Here is a 24,184-nt window from a genome sequence, read left to right as displayed (position 1 = left end):
ATTCACGACTTTAAATCTCGTAATTTTACTTCTTTTGTTTTGTGGCCCTGAAACTCTGTCGTAAAATACAAAACACGTTTTAGAAGAAAAAAATGGAACCAAATTTGACCCCATTGGTTCTCTGGGGTAAACAATTTTCCTTCCTGCTATTTAAAAGAAAAGATTTTAAAGTTGATAGAAAATCACAACACAGATTAATTATTAAATCATCTGATAAATCACAAGATGAGTATCTGGACAGGCTGACCGGAACTCCTTTTTAGGTGTGCATTATCACTGTGGATCACTTTTTAATCCACAGCCACTCAGAATTCACCCATACCATGGTGTATTTACAAAAATAGGTAACAAGCTGCTGAAGGCTGATCATTATTAGTGCCAAATGTCGATGTTTACCAAAAAAGGGCGGGGCCTGTCCACAGACACATAGATGAGGTGTTGAATGGTGGCTCATGAAGCACCTATGCGTCTTTCTATTCTCACCTGTCTGCAGTCAAACTGCAGATCGCTGGTTTGGACACCTGAGCAGGATTTACCCAGGTTTACTGTTCTGCTCCACTGTAACAGCTCAGAGACGATCGAATATTCTGGTTGGAGCTTGAATTTTCTGGATCTAAATGCAAAATGGTCTGAAATAAACTATCTAAAATATTAACATTGAAGCGGTGCCAAATGACTGCAAATAAATGAAAATACTTATAAATGTGCATCTTTGTGTAATTCCAGCTTCTGGCCACGGTGTTGTCACAGTCGGCCAAAGCCAAGGAGCATCTAATGGAGCAGTCCAAGTCTGTGGACCAGCCTGCAGGTAAGACGGGTGAAACTTTAAGCTGCTTTAAGGTATTTTAAAAACAAAAACGGGTTGAAAAAAACAGACAATTAAAAAGTACGAGTCAACTTTGAAAGCTGTGGTGGTGAGTTTTTCACACAGATCTTGGCTGGTTCAGCAGACAGATGGTAAAGCAGGAGCTGTGGGAGGAGGCGCAGAAAGCTGCGATTGGCTCACTGTGTTTTAGTCTCTCAGAAAGCAAACGTGTGATTGGCTGTTGGTCTGAGCGCCGATGGAGATAGAGCAGAAATCGTCCGACAGGTTTCAGACAATCTGACTCAACGGATCTGGTGTTTCTTTTCCCCCAAACAGCCTCCACTCGGACAGCGAGCCAATCGGGCTGTCCGCTACACGAAGCGCCGCCTTATGATGCCACGGCAACCAGGAAGGGGGAGGGCCCAGTCGAAGGGAAGGTAGGACGGCCCCCTCTGTCCACAGACTGAGCGTAAAAGCGCTCCTCTCGTGCACACAGTCGCCTGCATCAGATGATGAGAATGTATCTGCGCCGCCACCTCACCCGCTCTTAACCACCACTCTTGTGCATGCACGCAATCACACACACACACACACACACAATGATGTCCCAGCGGTTCCTCTCACAGCTGGCTTCATCCGTGCTGCGAGTGTTTGGATGCAGCCACGACACGGTGAGTGTGTGACTGGATGTGGTGATTCCTGTGCAGCCATCAGAGAGCGTATGCTGTTCTTTTTTCCATTTCTTTTCCTCATCACTCACTCCTTTTGGTTGCAGCTTCTCTTCCTCCATTGCAGCTTCTTACTTATCTCTTTCCCCGGGGGTTAGATCTCAAAAACCAGCAACACCTATCTTAAGGGGCTGTTTGCAGGTGTGTTGGGGTGTGGGAGTACGACATGAAAAAAGGGGTCAAATCTCCCGTTAAATCCTCAACAATGAAATGACATTTGGTAAAAAAATAAAGAAAAAACTATAAATAAAGCTTTGGGTTTGGACGCTGAAAAACCGCGGAGCATCTTTGAACGGCAGGTGGTCATGGTGAGCGTGCCTGCAGTTTTTGTGTGTGCTGCTATGTAAAGCATGGTCTAATGACCATCTGTTAGCCACTGTGGAGTCCTGATTCCTCACTGGACTGTCGTCTGATCCGTCCCCCATGAGGGACGAGCTCGAAGAGGAAAAACCGGACATCATGAAGGAGCTGTGAGGAAGATGATGCAGAAAAGAGGAGCACCGACACCAGGGTAGATAAAATTAACCCTTGAAGACCTCAGCTCTGGCGTAGGCGTAACTCTTCAATTGTTTACGTGATTTCAGAACAGCCTCTGTGCTCTAGTATGTATCACTAAAGTCCTTCCACGATAACGTAAATTGACTGGTCGTGGTCTCTGCAACAGATTAAAAAACGTATTCAAACAAGCTCCATGAAGCGTTAGCTATAGAACCTCAGCCAATAGAACTGCTGTTTTAATATGAATAACAATAATAAAACCATTTCATATGTGTGGTTTTGGTCCTTTTATTGTAATGGCCGTCCACTCTGCTGTTCTCATTTGTCACCCTTCCGAATTCCTCTGCCCCCCTCCTGCCCCAACATAAAATGTTCTCGCTCCGCCACTGACTGGAGTCATGTAAACGTGTCTAATTCAGAGTTGAATTCTTTGGTAAATTTAACATAAAGGTAACCAGATGGAGCATTTTTACCAATTAATACTATGTAGCTACAGGGGGGGCCCAAGTCTGGGTCTTGCTGTGCCGGTCCTCACCCTGGTTAAAATACAAAGTTGTGTCAGGAAGGGCAACCAGCGTAAAACTGTCTGCCGAACCAAATATCCAAATCAGCGAAAGCTGATTCGCTGCGGCGACCCCCGAAGGGAAAAGCCAAGAACAACAACTGGGAGGAAAAAAGAAAGAATCTAAGATACAGTGGGGCAAAAATCATTTTTTTGCAAGAATTAGATCTGTAATGTTCATCGTGGTACTCTGGTACCAATGATGAAAACCATTGGTCCCAGACATTTGTGTCTTCTGATGTAACCGCTAGTTCACCTGTTTCCCCATCACTAAGGCCGTCACGCAGTGAGGAAGAGTCTGGATTACAAGAAAAGGACAAAAACAGTACCTAATTACCCAAAGTTTGTCTCAGCATTTCAGAAACCACCTCTACAGATAAAGACATGGCTAAGCTATGGGTCCCTAGTCTCAAGCATTCTCTATAACCTGTTTGTGCTGAAAGTTGAGAGAAGAGCTCTGGACTCCTCTTCCACAGGTATTATTCCCAGACTCTGGTTCTGAAACACGGACAACGGCTAAGTCAAGATCAAAGCCCAGGAACTGGATGACTTCATGCTTTTCATCAATTCTGTTGACAAAAAAATCCACTCATGAGGATGCTGAGGAGAGCCTAGCTATTTGGGACTTTTCACTGATCATTGGAGAGGACAGGCATCTATCTACAAGTTTACAGAATACCCACGCATTCATACAGATCAGTACTTCGTAACCCTTGTGCTATCCTAGGCACTTTAACATTGGGAGTTGGGTCATCTAGACCCACTAGACAGTGCTCTGAACCTTTTTTCTTCAATGATTTGTGATCTTCACTGGTGTCCATGGATTACATGAAATCTTTCCACCTTTATCCACCTTTGTCATGGTAGGGAGAACACGTCAATGGAAGGGTGGGGTCATCTAAGATAGCACAAGGGTTTATTAACTTGAACCACCAGCTACAGCACAAACCTGGTCTCATCGGAACCTTGCAGCACAGAGCTCAAGAAATGTCCAAAGTGGGATGTAGGAAGAAAGAGAAACAACGCTTACGTCAAGCTTTCATGGATTGACCATGGAGTTCTCCAAAGATCCTCCTGCTTAAAACCAGCACATGTCCAGGCCCGTCTACAGTTCTGCAGAGACCATATGGATGATCCAGATAAACGTCATGGTTGGATGAAACCAAAATGGAAATCTTTAGTTTAAGTGCCACTCACCGTGCTGAAGAACACCACATTCACTGTGAAGCGGGGGTGTGGAAACATTATGGTTTGTCACTGCTTTTTGCAAAGGTAACAGGACAATTGATCTGTATTAAGGAGTGGATGAATATATGGACATATTATGGTCAAAATCCTCCTTCCATGAGTGAGACCATTGTCTCACTCTGTTTCAGCATTACAGTGGTCCCAAACACATTGCCAAGGCAACCAGAGGGCATCTACGTAAACAGCATTTCAAGGTTCTGTAGTGGTCTAGCCAGACTCTGGATCTCAATGAAACAGAGAATCTATGAAGGGAAGTGAAAGTCTGTGTTGCCCAGCAACAGTCGCAAAACATCACAGCTCTTAAGAAGATCTGCATGTAGGAATGGACCGAAATAGCAGCAACTGTGCAAACCTGCTGAAGACCTTTGACCTCTGACATTACCAACCAAGTATAGAGGTGAATGTTTGTCATAGACCAAATCTTTATTTTCTGCATGGGTTCTGGATTCTTTGTTTACATTCTGTCTCTCACAGTGAACGTTTATCTATGATGAACATCACAGACCAAACTCAGCTTTTAAAGTAGAACATCTTCCAGAACCAGATGACTAAAATACACTTGTCTTCATGTAGCCTCTGTTCAGCAGATGACGACTGAAGACTGAAGAACCAGTCTACTTTATATTTGTCTATGTTCTGTTACTAACAGCAACTATTTCCAAATATTCTTTTTTTATACAAATACAGATTAGCTTCAAGTTTCTTTGTTTTTTTTTACAAATGTCGTGTCCTTCGTTCTCACAAATTAAGACCACCAGAGCCAAGTGGGACAAACCAGTGCAAGCGTTCTGGATCCAGACCGGTTCTGATGCTGCTGAACGGCTTTACTTTACAAAGATTGATTGAGAAATAAAACAGACATCATAAACAGCCCCTCCAAATCCTTCCGTGACCCTGCTGGTGAAAAGTGTCCATTAAGGAAGCAGACACCCTGTCAGTGACCACGTCCCCCCTGTCTTCTCTCCTGTAGAGCTCAGAGGCTGTTGTCCAATGGCTGAGTGACTTTCAGCTGCAGGTCTACGCTCCAAACTTCCTGAATGCTGGGTATGACTTGCCCACCATTAGCCGAATGACCCCGGAGGTAAGGCATGTGACCCCCGAGCCCCAGATTTTACACCCCCCGTTAACAGAGCAAAGTGAAAACTAGCCAGGCCCCCCACCCCCACCCCCCTTCCCTCCCTGTGCTGTCCTCTTATGCATGAATGTCATTTCCCTAAAAGACGACACCTGAACCGCCTGTGCTTCCTGTCGCACCTGCCCTGGTTTCCCTTTTACCCCTGAACTGGTGCGGTCCTGCCTTCGTCTCTCTGAGATCACAACAACAAAACATCTAAAACTAGTTTGTCATGAAACTTTCAAGAAATACACCATTTTAAGCTTTGGGAAACCTTGAAAGTGAACTGGAAATGTTTTACAAATAAAACAAAATACTACATTTTCCACACTACAGGGCGCACCAGATTATAATGTGCATTGTCAATTAATTGTCTACTTTTGAACTTATAGATCTTTAAAAGGCGTTGGATAAATACACTGCAGAGTAGCAGCTTTGTCTATATTTTAAATTTGGCTTCAGTTCATTGATTTATTTAAGCACTGACCTAAATTCAATCATTTCAGTGTGTAAAAGAATCCCAAATCATCATGCTTTCACCGCCATGCTTGACAGAGTGCATGAGAAGCTTTTGCAAAGACAGCAGTTTGGCTGAGACTCTTGGTGGTCCTCGTCCAATATTTTCGTTGGGAGTTTTGTTGGAAATTGGATGCTTTGTGAAGCCTGTAGATCCAACCTAAGGTGAACCTGGAGAACGTCCGCTGACAGGAAACCAACCTGCCGTGTTGAAGGTTTTCTCTGTGGTAAAGTTCTTCCACAGCAGCCAGGAAACATGGTGGTGGACGTCATGAACGCAGGACCCCTGGCTCTGTGCTGGGAACTAAAACTTTGGTAAATGAACGCAAAAACTAAATGTAAACAAGAAAAATCTGAAACAAGGGGACGACTACAACAAAATAGAATAGAATAGAATAGAACAGAATAGAATAGAATAGAAATGTATTGATCCCACAAAGGGGAAATGACTACAGCTCTATGAAAAACAGTAGAGAGGTTCAAGAGAGAACCTGTCCCTTTTAAATACATGAACTTGAAATATAAATATTTAAAAAAAGAAATATATAATTTAAAACTTAACAAAGAAACCAAACTTCCCTAACTGCATTTAGTGAAACAGTTTTATATTTTTATATCTGACATTTCATAAACAGAATGCTTCGATCAGCAAAACATTTTAGTTCTTTTTTAAAAATCTGTATGTCTGGTTATGATCAGTTCATCAAGACAGGAAAAGTTCCAGGAATTCTGTGTTTTACATGAACTTAAATCTGATGGAAGATAAAAAAATAAACAAAAGGAACCTGTAATAACGATTACCATCATATTCTTTTGTACAGAAAATACATTTGTTGCTTAAAAATTAACGATTCATCAGATTTTATCATTAAAAACATTAAATATTCATCTACACAATACATTTTTTATGGACAAAAATGCAGATTTTCAGGTGAGGGGTTTTTAGAGCTCATAAAATCAGGCTGCTTCTTCCATTTGCATTCATGCAAACATTGTGAAAACATTTTCTATCAATTGAAACTTGACAAAAATTAGCATGACGCTGAATTGATGTGTATTTTTTCAAGCTTTTTATCATTGCAGACTTTTTCTTTACTTTTTTTGACACATTCACATCTTCTCCTCTGTTGGCAGAAGCTTTCTTTAGATGTTTTTTTTTTTTTTCTTGTGCTGCGAGCTTTCCTTGGTGTGAGTCTGTGAGTGGCAGAGAAGGCGTCTCCTGGGTTCGGAGCACTTTGTGTGTTCTGGGACGGCGTCTCATGTGTGTTTGCTTGTGCGTAGGACCTGACAGCGATCGGGATCACCAAACCGGGTCACAGGAAGAAGATTACAACGGAGATCAACAAACTTAGTGCCACAGAATGGCTGCCTGAGCAGAAACCTGTGAGTTCAACTTAACACAAACGCACAAATGCAGCCTTCAACACAAACCTCAACTTTAGGAAACAACACCACTCACAATAAGTTCAGGATATTGTGAAAAACTCAGTGGATGCTGTCAACAGTTTTTGTGCAGATTTTCAGGATAGGGAGGTAAACTGTATCAGGGTGTTAGAAACACCACACTTGGCCTTTTCCACATCAGGGTCTCACTGTGTTTAGTGTGTCTGACTTATAGGAGCCAAAACCAAAACATTCTAAAAGAAAACTCTTTTCAGCGTGGCCTCAATGTCGACATTCTGTGGGGATAAAAAGCAGATTTAGTCAGTAAGTCATTCCAAGTTCCTCATTCAAAGAGCCACAGAGACACGACACCACTGAACGGACGAGCGGCATCTCCTGGCCACAGCGCCTTCAGGTTGATGGTTGACAGACCACAACCATGACCAGAACCTAATGACCTCTGACCTCAGACATGGTTTAGCAAACGCCACACAGCTGCAGGCCCGTTTACCAGATGTGAGGGGTTCTAGGGTCTCCAGACGAACCATTCGACTCCACCGCTCTGACTAGAATGACAGACGACCGCTGCAGGTGACTCCACCCACATAAAGACACCGCCGTGAACGTTTGCAGTGAAGACCACGTGACCTGGACGATGCAGCAACCGTCTACCGTCCTGTTCACGGATGAGTGTCAGGTCACCGTGCTGTAACCATGGTCATCAGCGTTGGTGGAGAAGGCGAAGGGAGCGATACGTCGAGGTCAACGTGGTCTCCAGGGTCCACTTTGGTCTGGGCAGGCATCACCAGTTAGCTGTAGATGGTCCAGTCTCATCAGCATAGAACCATCATCATCAATTGAACACTGACCTGAACCCCATAGACCACGTGTGGGACCAGTCCAAGCAGAGACTGGATGATGGGACCTCCAAGTGACCTGGCAGAACTGCATGTAGCACTCGTGGAAGAGTGGGACGCCTCAGAACGACATCATGAGGCCAGTGAGGAGCAGGAGACGCCGCTGTCAAGCTGTCATTGCAGCAAATGGAGAGCATACCTGCTGTCGAAACAGTCAATTTTTGTTATTTGGGATAAAAAATATCAAACTAATGAAAATAGTGTGACTTCTCGTTCATTGTTATTAATATCGAAGGGAATTTTATGTATTTCATTAAATTCAGATCAAATAGGAAAAGCCCTCATGTAAAAACCCATGTAGCTTATTGTGAGTAGAGCATACATTGAAATGGATGATATTGTTCAGCAGCTGCAGCCTTTTTCAGACATCAGCTGAGCAGATATTTCTGTGGTTTTCTGACAGAACAACCTCGAGGAGTGGTTGTCCGCCATCGGGCTCAGTCAGTACCACCAGGTGTTGGTTCAGAATGGCTACGAAAACGTCGACTTCATCACCGACATCACATGGGAAGACCTGCAGGAGATCGGCATCACCAAACTGGGTACGTTTTGATTTATTCGATTTATTTAGTCGATTTATTCCCACCTTTTCCCTGCAGACCAGTAGATGTGACTAAACAAACATTTTGTTGCTTTAATTAACAAGCTTTTAGATTCTTTTAGCAGATAATTATCAAAGCGGGTGCTTTAGCAATACAGGAAAAACTTTATGAACTTTTGAAGAATTATAAAGACTAACATAAAAAACATGTTGTTTTTACTCTCCTTAAAAGTCATCTTCTGCTGCAGCTGGTGACTCTGCCCCTCCCACATACATAGATTTCTGGAGTTGTAACTAAAGCAGCAAAAACAGAGGACAGAAGTGTCCTCCTCTGGGAAACTGGTTCATGTGTCCTGGATAATGTTCATCCATCCATCTTCGTAACCCACTGAATCCCTTTTAAGGTTACGGAGTTGCTGGAGCCTATCCCAGCTCCTGTTGGGTATAGGAAGGGTACAACCTAGGCAGGTCATCAGTTTGTTGCAGCTGTATAACATTGGTGTATAAATTTACCTCAATTTTGAAAAACAAACACTTTTAATCCAAAAATGTAAAGATGATGCCGTAGGGTCGGTATTTTGAACAGAATCCCATAAGATTAAACCTCCAGGATTGGATCCTAAACTAAAATTGGGTATTTCAAATCAAATTTCTGTCTTTCCTGAGGACTGGGATTTAGGTCTGGTGATTCAATCCTGCCTTTAATCTCCATTAAAGGCCTCTGTTGGGTATTTTGTACCCATGTTTGGTCGCAAATGTTGTACAGTCTTCCATGCTGCGGAGGAAAACTCAACCTTTTTCTGGGTTCTCATCTCTGATGAGGCGGGACAGATTTGGAAATCCCAATCTGAGCAGATCTGAACAAGTTTGATCTAATCCAACCAAGTTGTGAAAACCTAGTATTCAAACTTTGATCTATGACATCGGATCAGGGGATTTGATCATCCGGATCACTCAGTTTAAAAATTAAAAGTATTATCATCCTCTCTTCTCTGTGCTCAAAAAAACGCTGCATGAGTCTATTGAAATGCACTGAAAAAACTCAAGTCTTGTTTTGTAAATGTTGTGTTCAGGTTTTCCTGCATTAAAGTCAAAGGACAAAAAGATTTCTTTTAGAGGCAAAGCGAGTGCAAAACTGGGTTTTTCATGGGGCTGAATTGATCCAGTGTTCCTCCAAAACCAGGTCACTTCAGTACCACTCTTTTTTTATGACTCAGCCAGAGAGGTCCAAGTGTAACCACAAGAAAGACGTTAGGGGGAAACGTCTTGGAAAGAAAAAAAAGAAAGTTTGTGGTCTCAGAAGACCCTGAATGTGTAAAAAATTAAATCTCAAAGTGAAAAGTTACAGTAACAGGGAACAAGTGTTGTTGACATTAAAATCTTATAAATAAACGATTAAATCTGATGGACCCCAAAGGAACCAATTTATTGGAGTGTTATATGTTTTTTTTTATGTCCAGGAACAATGTCTGTACAAAGACGGTTATTTTCATTCCATTTTTTGACTCTATCATTGCCGCAGGCCACCAAAAGAAGTTGATGCTGGCAGTGAAGAAGTTGGCAGAACTACAGCGCTTGACAGATGGGAGGGGCTCTCCGAGAAAAAAGCCACCGCCAATCACGCAACAGCAGGAACTCATGTCTATTGACAGCCCGCCCCCAGAGGGTAAGTGAAGCATCGCCTCTGACTGACTGGTTATGATTCAGCTTGATTCAGTCACAGGTAAAACACAGAGCAAAGTGAATTCATGCTAATATAACAAATTATCATATTCTAAATCAGTACCTTGATCAGTACCACAATGTACCTTTTCCATACTCTACTATACAGTCAGGTAAAAAGTATTTAGTCAGCCACCAATTGTGCAAGTTCTTCCACTTAAATGATGAAAGAGGCCTGTAATGAGAAATGAGAAAAAAAATCCAGAGAATCAAATTGTCTGATTTTCAAAGAATTTATTTGATAAATTATGTTGGAAAATAAGTATTTAGTCAACTACAAACAAGCTAGATTTCTGTCTCTCACGGACCTGTAAATTCTTCTGTAGAGAATCCTCTGTCCTCTATTCGTTCCCTGTATTGATGGCACCTCTTTAAACTGGTTATCTATAAAAAAGACACCTGTCCACAACCTCAAACAGTCACACTACAAACTCCACTATGATCAAGACCAAAGAGCTGTCTGAGGACACCAGAACCACAATGTTTGATCTGCACCAGGATGGGAAGACTGAACCTGCAATAGGTAAGCAGCTTTGTGTGAAAGAATCTACTGTAGGAGTAATTATTAGGAAATGAAAGACGTACAAGACTACTGATTACCTCCCTCCATCTGGAACTCCGGCAAGATCTCACCCCGTGGGGTCAAAGTGATCACAAGAACAGTGAGTAAAAATCCCAGAACCACACGGGGGACCTAGTGAATGACCTGCAGAGAGCTGGGACCAAAATAAACAAAGGCCATCAGTAACACACTACACCACTGCACGCCAGACGGGTCCCTCCGCTAAAGCCAGTACATGTGCAGGTCCCATCAGGTGACGTTTGCTAGAGAGCATTTGGATGATCAATCAGAGGATTGGGAGAATGTCCTATGGTCAGATGAAACCAAAATAGAACTTTTTGGTGAGAACTCTACTCGTGTTTGGAGGTGAAAGAATGCTGAGCTGCATCCAAAGAACACCATACCTAAATGGTAAATGGCGTATACTTATTTAGAACTTTTCTACCTACAAGGCCCAAAGCGCTTTATAGTCAAGACCCATTCACCCAGTCACACACACATTCACACACTGGTGGCGCTGCCGAACACTGGCGCCAACCTCCCACCAGAGGCAAGGTGGGGTTTAGTGTCTTGCCCAAGGACTTTTCGAGGCGGGAATCAAACCCGCAATGTTACGATCATGGGTCGACCGCCCTACTGCTGCACCATGGCAGCCTTTACCTACTGTATACCTACTGTAAAGCATGGGGGTGGAAACATCATGCTTTGGGGCTGGGACCAGGACGACTAATTTGTGCAAAGGAAGGAATGAATGGAGTCATGTATGGTCAGGTTTTGAGTGAAAACCTCCTTCCATCAGCCAGGGCATTGAAGATGAAACATGGCTGGGTCTTTCAGCATGACAATGATCCAAAACGCACTGCCCGGGTAACAAGGGAGTGGCTTCATAAGAAGCATGTCAAGGTCCTGGCGTGGCCAAGCCAGTATTTTCCACCATCATTTACAAATACATTCTTTAAAATCAAACATTGTGATTTTCTGGATTTTTCTCAGTTGAGGTAAACCTATGATGAAAATGACTGGCCTTTCATCTTTTTAAGTAGGAGAACTTGCACAATTGGTGGCTGAGTAAATACTCTGTGCCCCACTGTGTTTTATTAATACAGTGTTCTCTCGTTCATTGTAGGGGTCACATTCTAAAGATAACCTGCCATAGGTGAAATCCACAAACTAGTCATCTTTATTTTATTTATAATTCCTATAGATCTTTTAAGGCAGCAAAACTCCTCACTACAGATTTTATCCACTTTTCTCAGACAGACATGAACATTTTGACACATTTTCTGTCGTTTAAACTCTCAAAGTTCAAACCTTCGAAGAAAAATACGTTTTGCTCGTGATAGAAGATTTAGAGAAATTTGGCGTTATTTTACAGGAGACACGGCACAGAGGAGATATACTGACAAGGTCAAGAGTCAATTAGGACAAAGAACACAATGCACTGTAAAAAAAAAACTTGTACAAAATTACACTGAAAAGATATACAAAACAGCGAGAGGTGAATGGCATTATAGCGAGGACCACCATATAGCATGAGGGAAGGCAGTTTAGCTCATACTTGGCCTCCTTAGATTCTCTAAATAAAGTCTTTCATTTTTTTAGAGGTGATGTCTCCAAAGATGAGCACCTTCCAGGACAGTGAACTAAGCCCTGAGCTGCAAAATGCCATGACGCAGCCACGGCAGGAGGTGAAAGGTCAGCGAGTTCGCACCCTCAGCAAAGACTACGAGGAGACCACAGCAGGAGGAGGTGGGGGGCCGCCTAAGAAGGAAGCACGGACTATGAGGCAGCAGAGCAGCCAGGGGAGCACCACCTCCCACAGAGGCAGCGTGTCCTCCCAAGGGAAACACCGTCACTCCCATTCCCACTCCCAGCCGGCACCACCCTACACACCACCTCATACGCCAACCAAGACCAGGACTTCCTCTTCCTCATCCACCTCCTCTGTTCAGAGCACCGCTTCCCCACAGCCCAGATCCAGGCCGTCTCAAGAGTTGATCCAGGAGGAGCGCCCTCAGGCGCCACGCTCACACCCCCCACATTCTCCAACCCATCGCGGAGCACCCTGTCAGCTCCCCCAACAGCAATCTCAATTCCAGTTGGAGCAGCAGCCACAACCTCAGCACCACCCACAGGCAATGGATGTTAGGGAGACCCAGCAGGCTCAGCTCCCACTTCTCTGTTTACCACCAGAGGCTGAACTGGCAGAAGAAGAGGAAGCAGATCCCTCGCTTCTCCAGAAGAAACATGCACACAGCCTCAACAGAAATGCCGTCTCAGACGGGGAGTGTGATGAGAGGCCAAACAGAGACGAGAGGGAAGCAGAAACACCTGGAGGTCAGGGTCCGGCCGTTGTAAGAGGGGAAGGGGGCAAATATGCAACGGTGACTCACCGCGTGAGCCGAAGCCACTCTGTTCGCAACCAGGACAAGGGAGCCAACCGCAACCACACGCAGACCTTTGCCCTGCGCCAGAAGAAAAAAGGTCCCCCACCACCACCACCCAAACGTTCCAGCTCCGCCATCTCCAGCTCCAGTTCCAACCTGACAGAAGCCAACACAGAGCTGCAGACACTGACCACCACCGGTGGGATGTTGGACGTGCCTTACCACCAGCAGCGCAGGGCCAGCGACCTGGGGATGTCTTTGGAGACCACAGCAGTGGAGACCACCAGCATGGGTAGTGTAAGGAGCATAGCTGCCATGCTAGAGATGTCCTCCATAGGGGGTGGAGCTAAAGGCATGGCTCTTCAAAAGAACTTCCTGCAGGTAAGTAACAACTACCTTCTCCAACAAACTGTTGGGTGGTGTTTGGGGTTTAGTGTTTAGGTGCAGTCAGAGAAGTCTTTGGTTAGTGAATACTAGACTTATAAGTAAATTTCAAAACAAAAAAAAATGATGGGTGACAGAAAAATTATGGTGATTATTATATAATGCTAACGTTTAACGTTGTTTAATGCCGTGTCAAGACGTTCGATCATTAATTGCTCATAGAGTATTTCTAAGCTACATTTTCAAAACAATCAGCTGTTGATTTTCTGGTGTTTTACCCAGGTGGGAAAAACCCGCGATGCCATTGGTCTGAATGGAGAGGTGGTGAATCGAAGGCGGACCATCAGTGGCCCAGTAACTGAGCTAGTCGAGGCCGCAAAGCGTGAACAGCCAACCAACTCAGACTTACTCCCCATCTCCACCCTAACGGAAGCCTCCCCTCCCCTGCCGTCACCTCACTATACGTCATCAACGCAACCCAATTCAGGAGGCAGCGGCAGTTCAACAGAAAACCTACCATTTGCTGAAGAGGGAAGTCAAACGATTCGCCGCCAGGGGCGAGAAGGAGGAGAAGGACAGGTAGCTATCTATTTCTAAATATACATCAACGTCTGTCTGTAGCTTTTATCCAATGTCAATGTTTGTATGCAAACATTTTGCTAAGTACCAAGTAAAGACCTTTAATGCTGTCTGTTTCATGCTATCTAACTGTGTTTTACATCTAGTCAAGCAGTCTTCGCACTTTGTGTTAATAGTCTGTAAAATCTATCTTAATCTGTCTAGTCTACACTATCTCTCAATGCTTTCTTGTCTGCGCTTTTCATGTTAGCTATGCTATCTAGTTAACGTATGCTTCCTGCTCAGCATAAACGCTTTGTGCTGTCAGTGCTTTGCATTTAAGCCACTCTGACCGATGTCAAACCTGCGTTTTGTGTGCTACTTTGTCAGCAACAGCTATGCTTGAAGATTATCTAGTCTGCAATCGCTACGCTACCTTAACAATGCTGTCTAGTTTATGCTAACTGTGTATCTAGTTTATGCTAACTCTAGTTTTTGCCTTCTGCCTATCTAGTTTATGCTAATTGTCTATCTAGTCAGCTTTGTTGTACATTTTCTAGATGCGAATTTGAATGTAAACTATAGCTGTAATGCTATGATCGCTTGGCTTTTTTATTCATTTACGTTTGTCTATATAAATGTTTTTAATTGTTTGTGCTTCAATGACCTCTTACCACGAATGTATGAATTTTCCGTTAGTGTGTATTTTGTGTTTGCCTGCAGGGTGACGGCGATGGCCCCCAGCCGGACGCCGGACACACCCAGGAGGACAGAGCGGAATCAACGGGTACCCTCAAACGAAGGCCGCGCAGCTCCAAGTCCCACCCCAACGGCTCGGACTTCATCCTTCAAGAGTCATCCACCGTCAAACGACGACCCAAAAGTCGAGACAAAGAACCAGAGGGCTACACAGAACTGTCTGCAGCCAATGGACAGCCCATGAGCACCATCCAGCCTAAAACTACCCAACCAGTTCCCTATCAAAACGGCACAGTCACAGTGAAACGTTGCCAACCATCTGACGTCCCAGTGTCAGAGCCACAACCCCAGAATTATCCACAGCAAGGAGTGACCACTATCCCTCACAGAGACAGCGTGGACCATGGAGCTCCAACTGCAAATGACGGAGGTCCTTTGAGAAAGCCAAAGCCTCCGGTCTCCCCAAAGCCTGTTGTTGCACAGATAAAGAGACAAAGCACCCAACAGACCACCCAACAGGCCGCGCCCAACAAGAAGATCCCACTGCCAGGCCCTGGAACGCCTGGAAGTCCAGGTACTGACAGTGTAAAACTGTTACTGTGCACATAGCAGTTTATAAAGCCAGTATAGGAGAATTTGGGATCCTAATGGGGTATTATGAATGTTGTACTGTTGTTAAAGAGGCCCTTCAGATCTTTGGTCATAGACATTGTGGGACAGATTTAGAATTTGGCAAATTTTTTTAAGAGAAAAGATTTGAAAGATTATATGTGTCAAGTGTGGTAACTAGTGTGATGTTTTGGACAAAGCTTTAAAAACAACCTGATAGCCTTAGTCACATGCACCCATATGAGGGTTGAATAGATATGGGTGCTGCGGGTTTTTGGGTTGTCCGGGCCCATAGAGGATTGCAAAAAAGAATGGCAGCATCTAAAGGGTAATGTTTGTCTGGGAGGCTCTGATGGCCACCTCAAGAAAATTGGAACATACCATTGTCATGAGTGTGGAAGTGTATCAAGCAGGGCTCCAGACTGCGACCATTTGGTCGCATTTTGCGACCAAAATTTGAGAGTGTGCGACTGAATTTTACATCCATTCGCACATGTGCGACCAGTAAATTTGCCTCCCCCACCCTACGTATTTTTTTATACATCAAACGTGGAAGGGGCACATCAATGAGTGGCTAAAATGCGTGTAGGGGGAGGGGCCTAGAGATATTCGCGCGCGCGTAAATATCTGCGGGAAGGAAACAGAGACAAATATCATCACAACCTGATATGTGCGTCTGAGCTATGAGCAAGCAAACCATTGATTCGTTCTTCCGACCTGCGGCTAGTGTACCAGTGCCAGAGTGTACAGCAGGGGTCTCAAACTCGCGGCCCGCGGGCTATTTGCGGCCCCCAAGATGATATTTTGCGGCCCCCACCTTAATATGAAAGTTTAATGTTACTGCAGCCCGGCAGTTTGTATGAAAGACACTTTTTCATTGTCGTGCGCGGAGCTGACCAACCAATCACAGTGGAGTATGTGACTCTTGGGGGGCGTGACTGTGACAGGGCTTGAAAGCAGGAACCCTGACAGCCCCCTCCCTCCCCGGACCTCATTAAGGAGTTCCTTACTTTCTTTTTTAGAACGTATCTATTCGCTCGTAATTTTCTTAATACATGCAGCCCGTGCTGAACTTTTCTCTGGGTCACACAGACCCGGAGGAAGGTTTAGGTATTGGTTACGGTTACGGCGTAGCATCAAACGGTTTATGCACGGCTGTTACGGCAGCACATCGCTCCCGCGGGAGTCGGGTCAGCTGAGGAGAATAAATGTCCCACACCTACATGCGTGACAGCTAACGGGGCTTGAACTTTAAACACGTGTGAGCAACAACAACATTAGTTTTAGACTCACTGAAAATACGTGGGGAAAATGCAATGATAGATGTGTTTGAGATGAACCAGCACCTCGCCTGGATCGTTAGGGAGACCAGAATGGGGGGGGGGGGGGGGGGGGGGGGCTGTGAGATGAAAGCGAATCTGCAGCAAGACGCAAGACTGAAGGAGAACAGGAAATTGGAGTTGTCCTTAACATTCAATTTAGTTTTAATATTCTTCTCCCCCTTAGTGTGATCTGTGTTATTATATATTTTATGATTATTTTAATGTTTTGTAATGGATGTAGCCTTTTTTTAATGAATTGGTATTTTACATTATTTTAATTAATCACTCAACTACAAAAACCATCAGGACACATGTCCCATAATGCATTGTTTTGTAGTCGTAGGGCAGCTTTCTGCCCTAGTTCAGTACTAAATTTTCAGCTGTGTCCGGGTAGGTTTGCCCCTTGCTCCCACCCCTTTCTCCTGATATTTTTGTGATGATTGACAGGTGAAGTTGGAGCAAAAACAAAAATAAATGTCACACACCAGGTGATCTGTGCAGCGTTGAGTTCACCTGGGTGATCTCAAACACGCTTAGTGTGCATCTTGGCTGCACTTATTTGGTGTCACCAACATACATTTCCATCCGTTTTCTTAAGTATTTGTACTGTCATGACAGCAATGCTTTTGTCAGTTTACCTTCTTGTTGCATCTTCAAAAGTGCAGAATAAAATGTGACACTGAATTTGAAACAGCACATTGTAATTTCTGCATATATTATTAAAGTATTTATTAGTTATACAGTGGAAATTAGTAGATTTGGTTAGAATGTTGATTTACGGTATGCGTCCCTAAATTTGCCGGTTGTGGCCCTAAAATTTTCAGTTAGGGGCCACAGTGCTCCTAGTGAAAAAAGTTAGTCTGGAGCCCTGGTATCAAAATGTATTCGTAAGGCTAATAAAAATAGATTTAAGTTTTCTGGGCTTTTCATGACGTTTAAAGTGGATGAGCATTTTGGCTCTGCGTGTCCCGTACAGGTTTGCGCATCTTTCTCCCGTAGACCACCTTTAAGGGCAGTTGTAACAAAGGCCTAATCCTTTGCCAAGTGGATTCTGAGCTTTTGGTACAAACTCTATACAACAACGTTTTTTTGTTCCCGCAGAATCTTTCAAAACTAAATGAAAATGACGGTGCTGAACAAGCTGCAAACATCAAAATCTTGAAATGGTTCCTTTTTTCAATGACCTCCTTCCTCCCTCTCCTCTGCAGTGGAAGGAAAGAAGATTCCTCCACCTGTCTCGCCCAAACCAGCGCCCCCGCCCACAGCTCCCAAACCAGCCAAGCTCATCCACTCCATGACCGGCCCCTCATCCCCGACCACGGCTTCTGTTCCTGTCAAGCAGCATGCTGTAGTGGCACGACAGACCAGTTCGCCCCCCACATTCCCAACATCCAACACTCCCAGCCCCCCAAACGCCAAGCCAACGAGTCCTTCTTCCCAGAGCCCCCACACACCCCAAACCCCCACAACGCCACTTACTCCTGCCACTCCCAGCCCAACCCCTCCTCCTGTCAAGCCGCCCCGCTCCTCCATTGGGGGGGTGTCAGTGGACAGTGGGATAGCTGGGGGCGGCTTCATGCCTCACGCCAACACCACCGCAGAGTTTGGCGTGGATTCTTTGGTGCATCAGAAGCTGGAGGAGACGAGCGCATCCCTGGCTGCCGCTCTGCAGGCGGTGGAGGACAAGATCCTGCGACAGGAGGAGTAAGACACACACCTCCACACCAGCTGTCCTCCCTAACCTTCACTGGAGTTTGAACATTCATGTTCAAACTCCAGTGAAGCAGTTGGCGTTTGGTTGAACCTCATCCTTCTAAAAGTCAAACAGCTGTATACGTGTTTGGAAGGGTTTAGTTACTTATAGTTCATGTTGTCTCATCATCTGACCTGTAATACTGTTTTTAAATGATGTAAATGGTCTAAAGCAGCCAATCGAAGGGCCTAACCTTGTAACGGTGTGTTTATGTAAAAATTCTGCTCAAACGTCATTTTCTAATTCTTTTTAAATAGTGAACACAATCCCTTTAGTGCGTTTGATAAACCCATAAAATGGCAGAATGCACAAAAACGATGACAGGTAGATGGAAGAAGATCACATGACACCTACAAAATAGGATATCAAACGCTTCAGCTGCTGACATAAGACAAAGTTTTATCGCAGTTTCTTTATGTTGCTAAATTTTACTTTCATGACTCAGAGGCCTGAGTCAGACTGAAGTCAACCTAAAAGGCTTGAAAATTCAGGTTTGTGTATTTGTTTCATATCCATGAATTGACTTTCAGGTGTAAAATTACACGTTTTTTTAAAGCTTCCGCAGTGGAAATGCAGAAACTGTCCGCGTCCTCACAGGCTGTTAAAATGGAAATATACATAACCTAGAAACATTCATTTCAACTATAGTTTTTAAGACTCGAGACTTGACTTAAACTCAAATGCAAAGAAATTAGGGCACAACTTGGACTTACAAACAGTTGTTTCACTCATCACTAAGGTTTAAGTCCCATCAGTTGTCACGCACCTCGGTGTGGGAAATTTGTGGTCGGCATTTGACCCATCCCGTTGGGGAGCTGCAGACACAGCCAACCATTTGGGGGTTTAAGCTCCCAATCCAACCCCTTAATGCCGAGTGTGAAGGAGGAGGACATTGGGCCCTTTTTTTGGAGTCTTTGGTATGACTTGACCTGGATTTGAACTCACGACCTTCCAGTCTCAAGGTGGACTCTCAAGGCCACTGAGCTGGTTGGCAATCATTGAGACATTAGTGCTATAAAGGCCTGAGATTCAACTTGTTTTTCATAATTTTGTACAAACCAATTCGTTGCAGGAGCTAACCAGTAGCTTGCCCCTGCGGTGCTGTGTGAAGTGTCTCATCGTGAGGCTAGAGAAGACCTCTCCGTGTTAGCACAGCATCAGTAACCTCAGGGTAGCTCATGATGATAGTTTTCCAGGGTTTCCTGTCTCACTGACGTCTTCTTCTGTGTTTGGATGCAGCTCCGTGGCGGAGCAGAAAACCACGGTGAGCATCCTGGACGACATCGGCAGCATGTTCGACGACCTGGCCGATCAGCTGGACGCCATGTTGGAGTAGCAGGGAGCTTTTCCCCCCTGTGGCAGCCGCACCAGGAGAGACTCGGGCGGCACGACAGGCGGCATGCTTCTCCATCTCCCTGCCTCCTCATCCTCCTCTCTCTCTCTCAAGCAAACTCCGCCCTTCTCCCTGCTCCAACTGCCATCCATCCACTTGTCTCCTGAAGGCCTGCTCCTTTCCTCATCTCGCAGAGAAAAGGAGCATAGGAGGTGCTAAAAGAGAGCTGAGGATTGTAAGGACCAAAAGACATACGAGGACAGAACAGAAATATAAGAGATGAAGAGGAGCAGCCCCAAACTAATCAGACTCTTCAAGAGGAACAAAAAAACACTGATTAAAAACCCACTATGTGATGAATCATAGTGCCGGTTTATGTACATTCTAAGCATGGAGAGTTTATATCTACTGAAAAGTCCTGCATTAGCACAGTAATATATGATATATATATAGATATATATACATCTCTAGCTCTTGGTTTGATGTCCTGGTTCTGTGTGGAATGGTGACCTCTGGTGTTGTGATGATGTAAATGACTTGATGGAATTTCTTTTTTTTTTTTTTAATCTGTGACCAAAATGAGATTTCCAAAAGGATTGGTGTGTGTGTGTGGGGGTGTGTGTGTGTAGGTGTGTAGAAAGTGTGGAGGAGGACTTGTGGAAATTCAGGATTAGATTCAGTTTCTTGCATTGGACGAATCTCTAAACCCATCATCATCTTTACCATCCTGTACACACGCACACACGGAAGAAGCACAATGACCCGGACACACACACACACACGCACACACACAGCTGTGGTAGGTTACAGCCATTGAGTGTATTGGAGAGCTGGACATAGTGACTCTTGCTCCCTGGCGTCCCAAACAGGAAGTACCCGCCAAAATCATTCTATTGGTTAGAAGAACCGTTCTTGCTCTGATACGTTTTTTTTTAAACAAGTTCTTGATATATTTACTGGAGGGAAAGTTATTCGAGTTAAAAACTGACCAATCAGATGCCTCAATAAAAGCATGAGTTCTCATGCAGAACGTTCAAAACGTTTGACAGATTTCGTATTCAAGCAAGCTCCTCAATGGCAGGTAGTTGCCATAGAAACAATGACTCAGACCGTTATGGACCGAACATTACTTAATGTAATGGCTCCAACATGGCGGCGTCCTTATCACAGAAACATGGCGACTGAGTTGACTTCATCTGGTTGGAGCTGGAAGTCAACGGTTTTCTATGGATGACATCACAGTCACTCAGTCCAGTTCTCTTATACAGTCTATGGTTCCAGCAGGATGTCTGAGGGTCAGGGAGCAGATTAGGGCAGTGTATGTTACAAAGACAATAAAGACAGAAAAAAAAGGAAAAGATTTTTTAGACGTTTGTGAGAAAAGAGAAAAAAGGCCACTGAGGAGGAAAACCGCTTATATCATTTCCAGAGCAGAGATTAAATTTCTAAAATGTTTCCTTTAATCCTAAAATGAAGAGTTTTGAAATTCAGATCAGATTTTGTTGCCAGTTGGAACCATTTTCCTGATTATTCTGACACCATGTCCTGATTCTGATCTGATTTTTCCTTGATGACAGAAAATCAAAGATTTTTTTCCTCATCAGATTTTAACTCTTTTCTCAAACTTTGACTTTTGTTTTCAAAATGTCAATAGAGAAAAAAAAGTGTTGGAGTTCTAAAATAATCTGAGGTCTGATTTAGTCCTGAGAACATTTTCAAGGGTAAAATTGTAGCTTTTATTCCTCAAAAATTTGGCAATTTTTCCCATTTTCCCAGAGTTTTGACTTGAACCTTAGATTTCAGATTCTCTTAAATGCATCTTTGAATGCAGAATTGTTTCATAATACTTTGAGTTGAATCTAAAAACGATGCAAATGTTTTGTTTTTTTCCCCCCAACTCCTCTTTCATATAAGGAGAAAAGAATCCCTGTTCATAGAAAGTGCTGCAGCCAGTTTGATGCATTTTTTGTGTTTTTTTTGAAAAAAGGGTCCAGTTTTTATCTCAACAGTAAATTAATGATGGAAAATAAGAAATATTTCAGTTATGTCTTTGAAGGATTCCACGTTTGCACACACGAGCAGTTAAAGAGAAGAAACTGTTTCTTCTTGCACATCAGACAGATTCTCTTTAGAGAAACAACAAAAGTCGGTTTTTAAATGTGTCATTGTTTCCTGAAGGGCTTCAGCTTTACCTTTATCATATCTGACACTTCCCATCATGAGGTCAAGCAGCTCCAGACATGCACATCCAGAGATGCGACGGACAAACCCCCACGGACGGATTCAGGATCAGGTCCGGTTCCGACTCTCCTGACAGAGCAATGAAGGCCTAGCGTCATGTTCCAGACGCAGTTTTTACGTCCATCCCAGTAAAAATGTCAGCATTTTTCTACCGTTTGATTCCCAGGGAAGAGCAGCTGCGTGCTGTGGAGCATGTCCGTGTTTGGTCACATGTTCACCTACCTTCCATGATCCTGAATGAAGTTAGTAAACCCTGAACATGCAAAGTTAGCAGACGTCAGCATTCATCTGTTTCTTTCGCAGGATGATGGAAAATAGATTAAAAGCTAGCAAAGACGATTTCACCTTTACATGTCTACGAATTCTAGATTTTCATCAGCAAGAGGAAAACTATGAATTTGGTCACGCATTCATATTAGTATTTTACTCTCTATACTCTAAAATAACAGTGAGCGTTAATCAAAAACACTGTTTTGTGTTTAGTGGGTCAAAAGATGTGTAGGTGACTTAATGAGCATCAGGGCAAACATGATGCTTCTACCGCCATGCTTGATCCTGGGATCCATGTTTTTTTAGGGATGCCACTTTCTTAACAATTCTGTTCAAACATCCATTCTGTTTAGTTTTGATGTACGATTTGTGTTTTACAAAAAGTAAAATTCCGACATTTTTAATTTGCTAATAAGCAAGTAATAAAGAAGAAACATCTTTACGAGGGCCTGACGTAATGCAAAAAAACAATCAATAATACATTTAGCACAACACAGGAGGCGGTAGGCGGGAGGTCTGCAACGGTTGACTTTCACCACTGTTCGGTTCAATGGATCAACGTACGACTCAGTTTTAAACCAAGAACTGTGGCATCCCTAATGTTTATGACCTTGATACCTCCCTTCATAATCAACATTTAGGTTTTGTTGAGTTAAACCCCATTTGATAATCTGTCAGATTAGCTCTGCCTCTCGTCTTAATCTGTGTTTCTAAAGGTTTAGTAACAGTCATTTTGAAGATCATTCAACGTCAACCTCCTGCACCAGGAATGACTCAGGTTTATGCCACTATTCTGTCCGTTTTTTGATGCTTTTAGATTTGGCGTGTCGCACAATAAAACTTTGGAAAGTCAGACTCTCAAGTCGGATCGGCATAAAGCTCAGGAGGTTTCAACAGCACATGCAGTTTTGAGAAAAAAGGGATTGAAGTCGCACTCGCCCCCCTGTTTTGTCATGACAATCTATCACCACTCTCATCAGCATCACCGTGGCAACCGCAGGACGTCTCCACGAACGTTTGCCACTGCCACGTAAAAAGGAGAAAGGGGAAAGTTGGGATGGAGTTATCAGTCATGGAGATCTGTGAAGCCTGGTGTTGTTTGCTTTGTTTCGTGTACTAAATGATAAGTTGGTGTAATGTTCCTGTATTTAATTAGCTTCTCAACCCGTTCAGAAAATAAAGGGTTTCACAGTCTCATTTGCAGCCAAACGCCACATATTTATCAATAAATAATAATTCAGAGCTTTGGTATTTAAATTCTGATCACATAGAGATTCTATATATATGGATATTTGCCAAAAGTAAAAATAGGAAGTGTATTTATGATGTGTTTGTTATCCTGAAGAGTATTTTTCAAGGTAAACAGATCTAATCTAGGTGTTGAATCAGTTGCTTCTCCTGCTTAAGTGGTCTAAGCTAAAGAGTCATTGTAGGATACCATCATGGAATATTTCATTGTGTAATTTCTTTTTTTTTTTTCATATTTATTTCTCTGCCTACATGTGTCCAGGTGTGGCAATGTGTAAAACTTGTTCACTCTAATGCATTTTTTTGTATTGTTTGAATTCTTTTCTTTAAAATGTGCCTTGCTTTGTGATTTTGGCCTGACTTCAATACAGTAGATGGGTATGAACAAAAATGGCGGATCCTTCATTTTCTCTTTTGTGGTCCAACTCGATGTAGTTTTTGGCTTTCAGTCATGTTGGCGCCCCACTGGCAGACTTGGAGGAATATATATGGAAATACAGAATTTTTAGAAACTGCAGAGCCCTGGACATGACATTGTTTCCAAAGATTACTAATTTATGGCCACAAAATGCTAATTTGTGTAAAGTAGTTAGTATCTCGTGCCCACAATATGTTACCTTGTGCTACTATTAATATTTTGAGGCCACAGATAAGCATTTTATTTGCATTTTGTGCATACAAAATACTAGTTACTATCTTGTGCACATAAAATAGTAACTTGTGTGCACAAGTTGCATTCTGTGAGCACAAATGACTATTTTGTAAGTAAAATTTAACATTTTGT

At 43.4% G+C, this 24,184-nt stretch overlaps 1 protein-coding gene across 7 annotated transcripts in view; it reads left to right on the top strand.

Moving 5' to 3' along the window:
- The window catches only part of caskin1 (CASK interacting protein 1), a 117,492-nt gene extending 93,701 nt beyond the window's left edge, over positions 1–23,791 (top strand). For 5 of the 7 annotated variants that reach the window (XM_023957765.1, XM_023957764.1, XM_023957770.1 and 2 more), the window contains 11 exons: positions 727–808; positions 1,142–1,242; positions 4,812–4,922; positions 6,753–6,854; positions 8,175–8,313; positions 9,835–9,978; positions 12,199–13,364; positions 13,650–13,946; positions 14,625–15,198; positions 17,764–18,259; positions 19,548–23,791. In XM_023957765.1, the coding sequence (XP_023813533.1) occupies positions 727–808; positions 1,142–1,242; positions 4,812–4,922; positions 6,753–6,854; positions 8,175–8,313; positions 9,835–9,978; positions 12,199–13,364; positions 13,650–13,946; positions 14,625–15,198; positions 17,764–18,259; positions 19,548–19,644 (3,309 nt within the window). In that variant the 3' untranslated portion in view covers positions 19,645–23,791. The remainder of the gene's footprint in view (positions 1–726; positions 809–1,141; positions 1,243–4,811; positions 4,923–6,752; positions 6,855–8,174; positions 8,314–9,834; positions 9,979–12,198; positions 13,365–13,649; positions 13,947–14,624; positions 15,199–17,763; positions 18,260–19,547) is intronic. The other 2 variants (XM_023957766.1, XM_023957768.1) reach the window with 2 other exon arrangements.
- Positions 23,792–24,184: the final 393 nt, after the last annotated feature.

This window comes from Oryzias latipes, chromosome 8 (assembly GCF_002234675.1).
Source record: "Oryzias latipes chromosome 8, ASM223467v1".
Classification (NCBI taxonomy): Eukaryota; Metazoa; Chordata; class Actinopteri; order Beloniformes; family Adrianichthyidae; genus Oryzias; species Oryzias latipes.
Note: the sequence above shows the minus strand (reverse complement) of the source record. Positions and strands in the feature narration are given on the sequence as shown.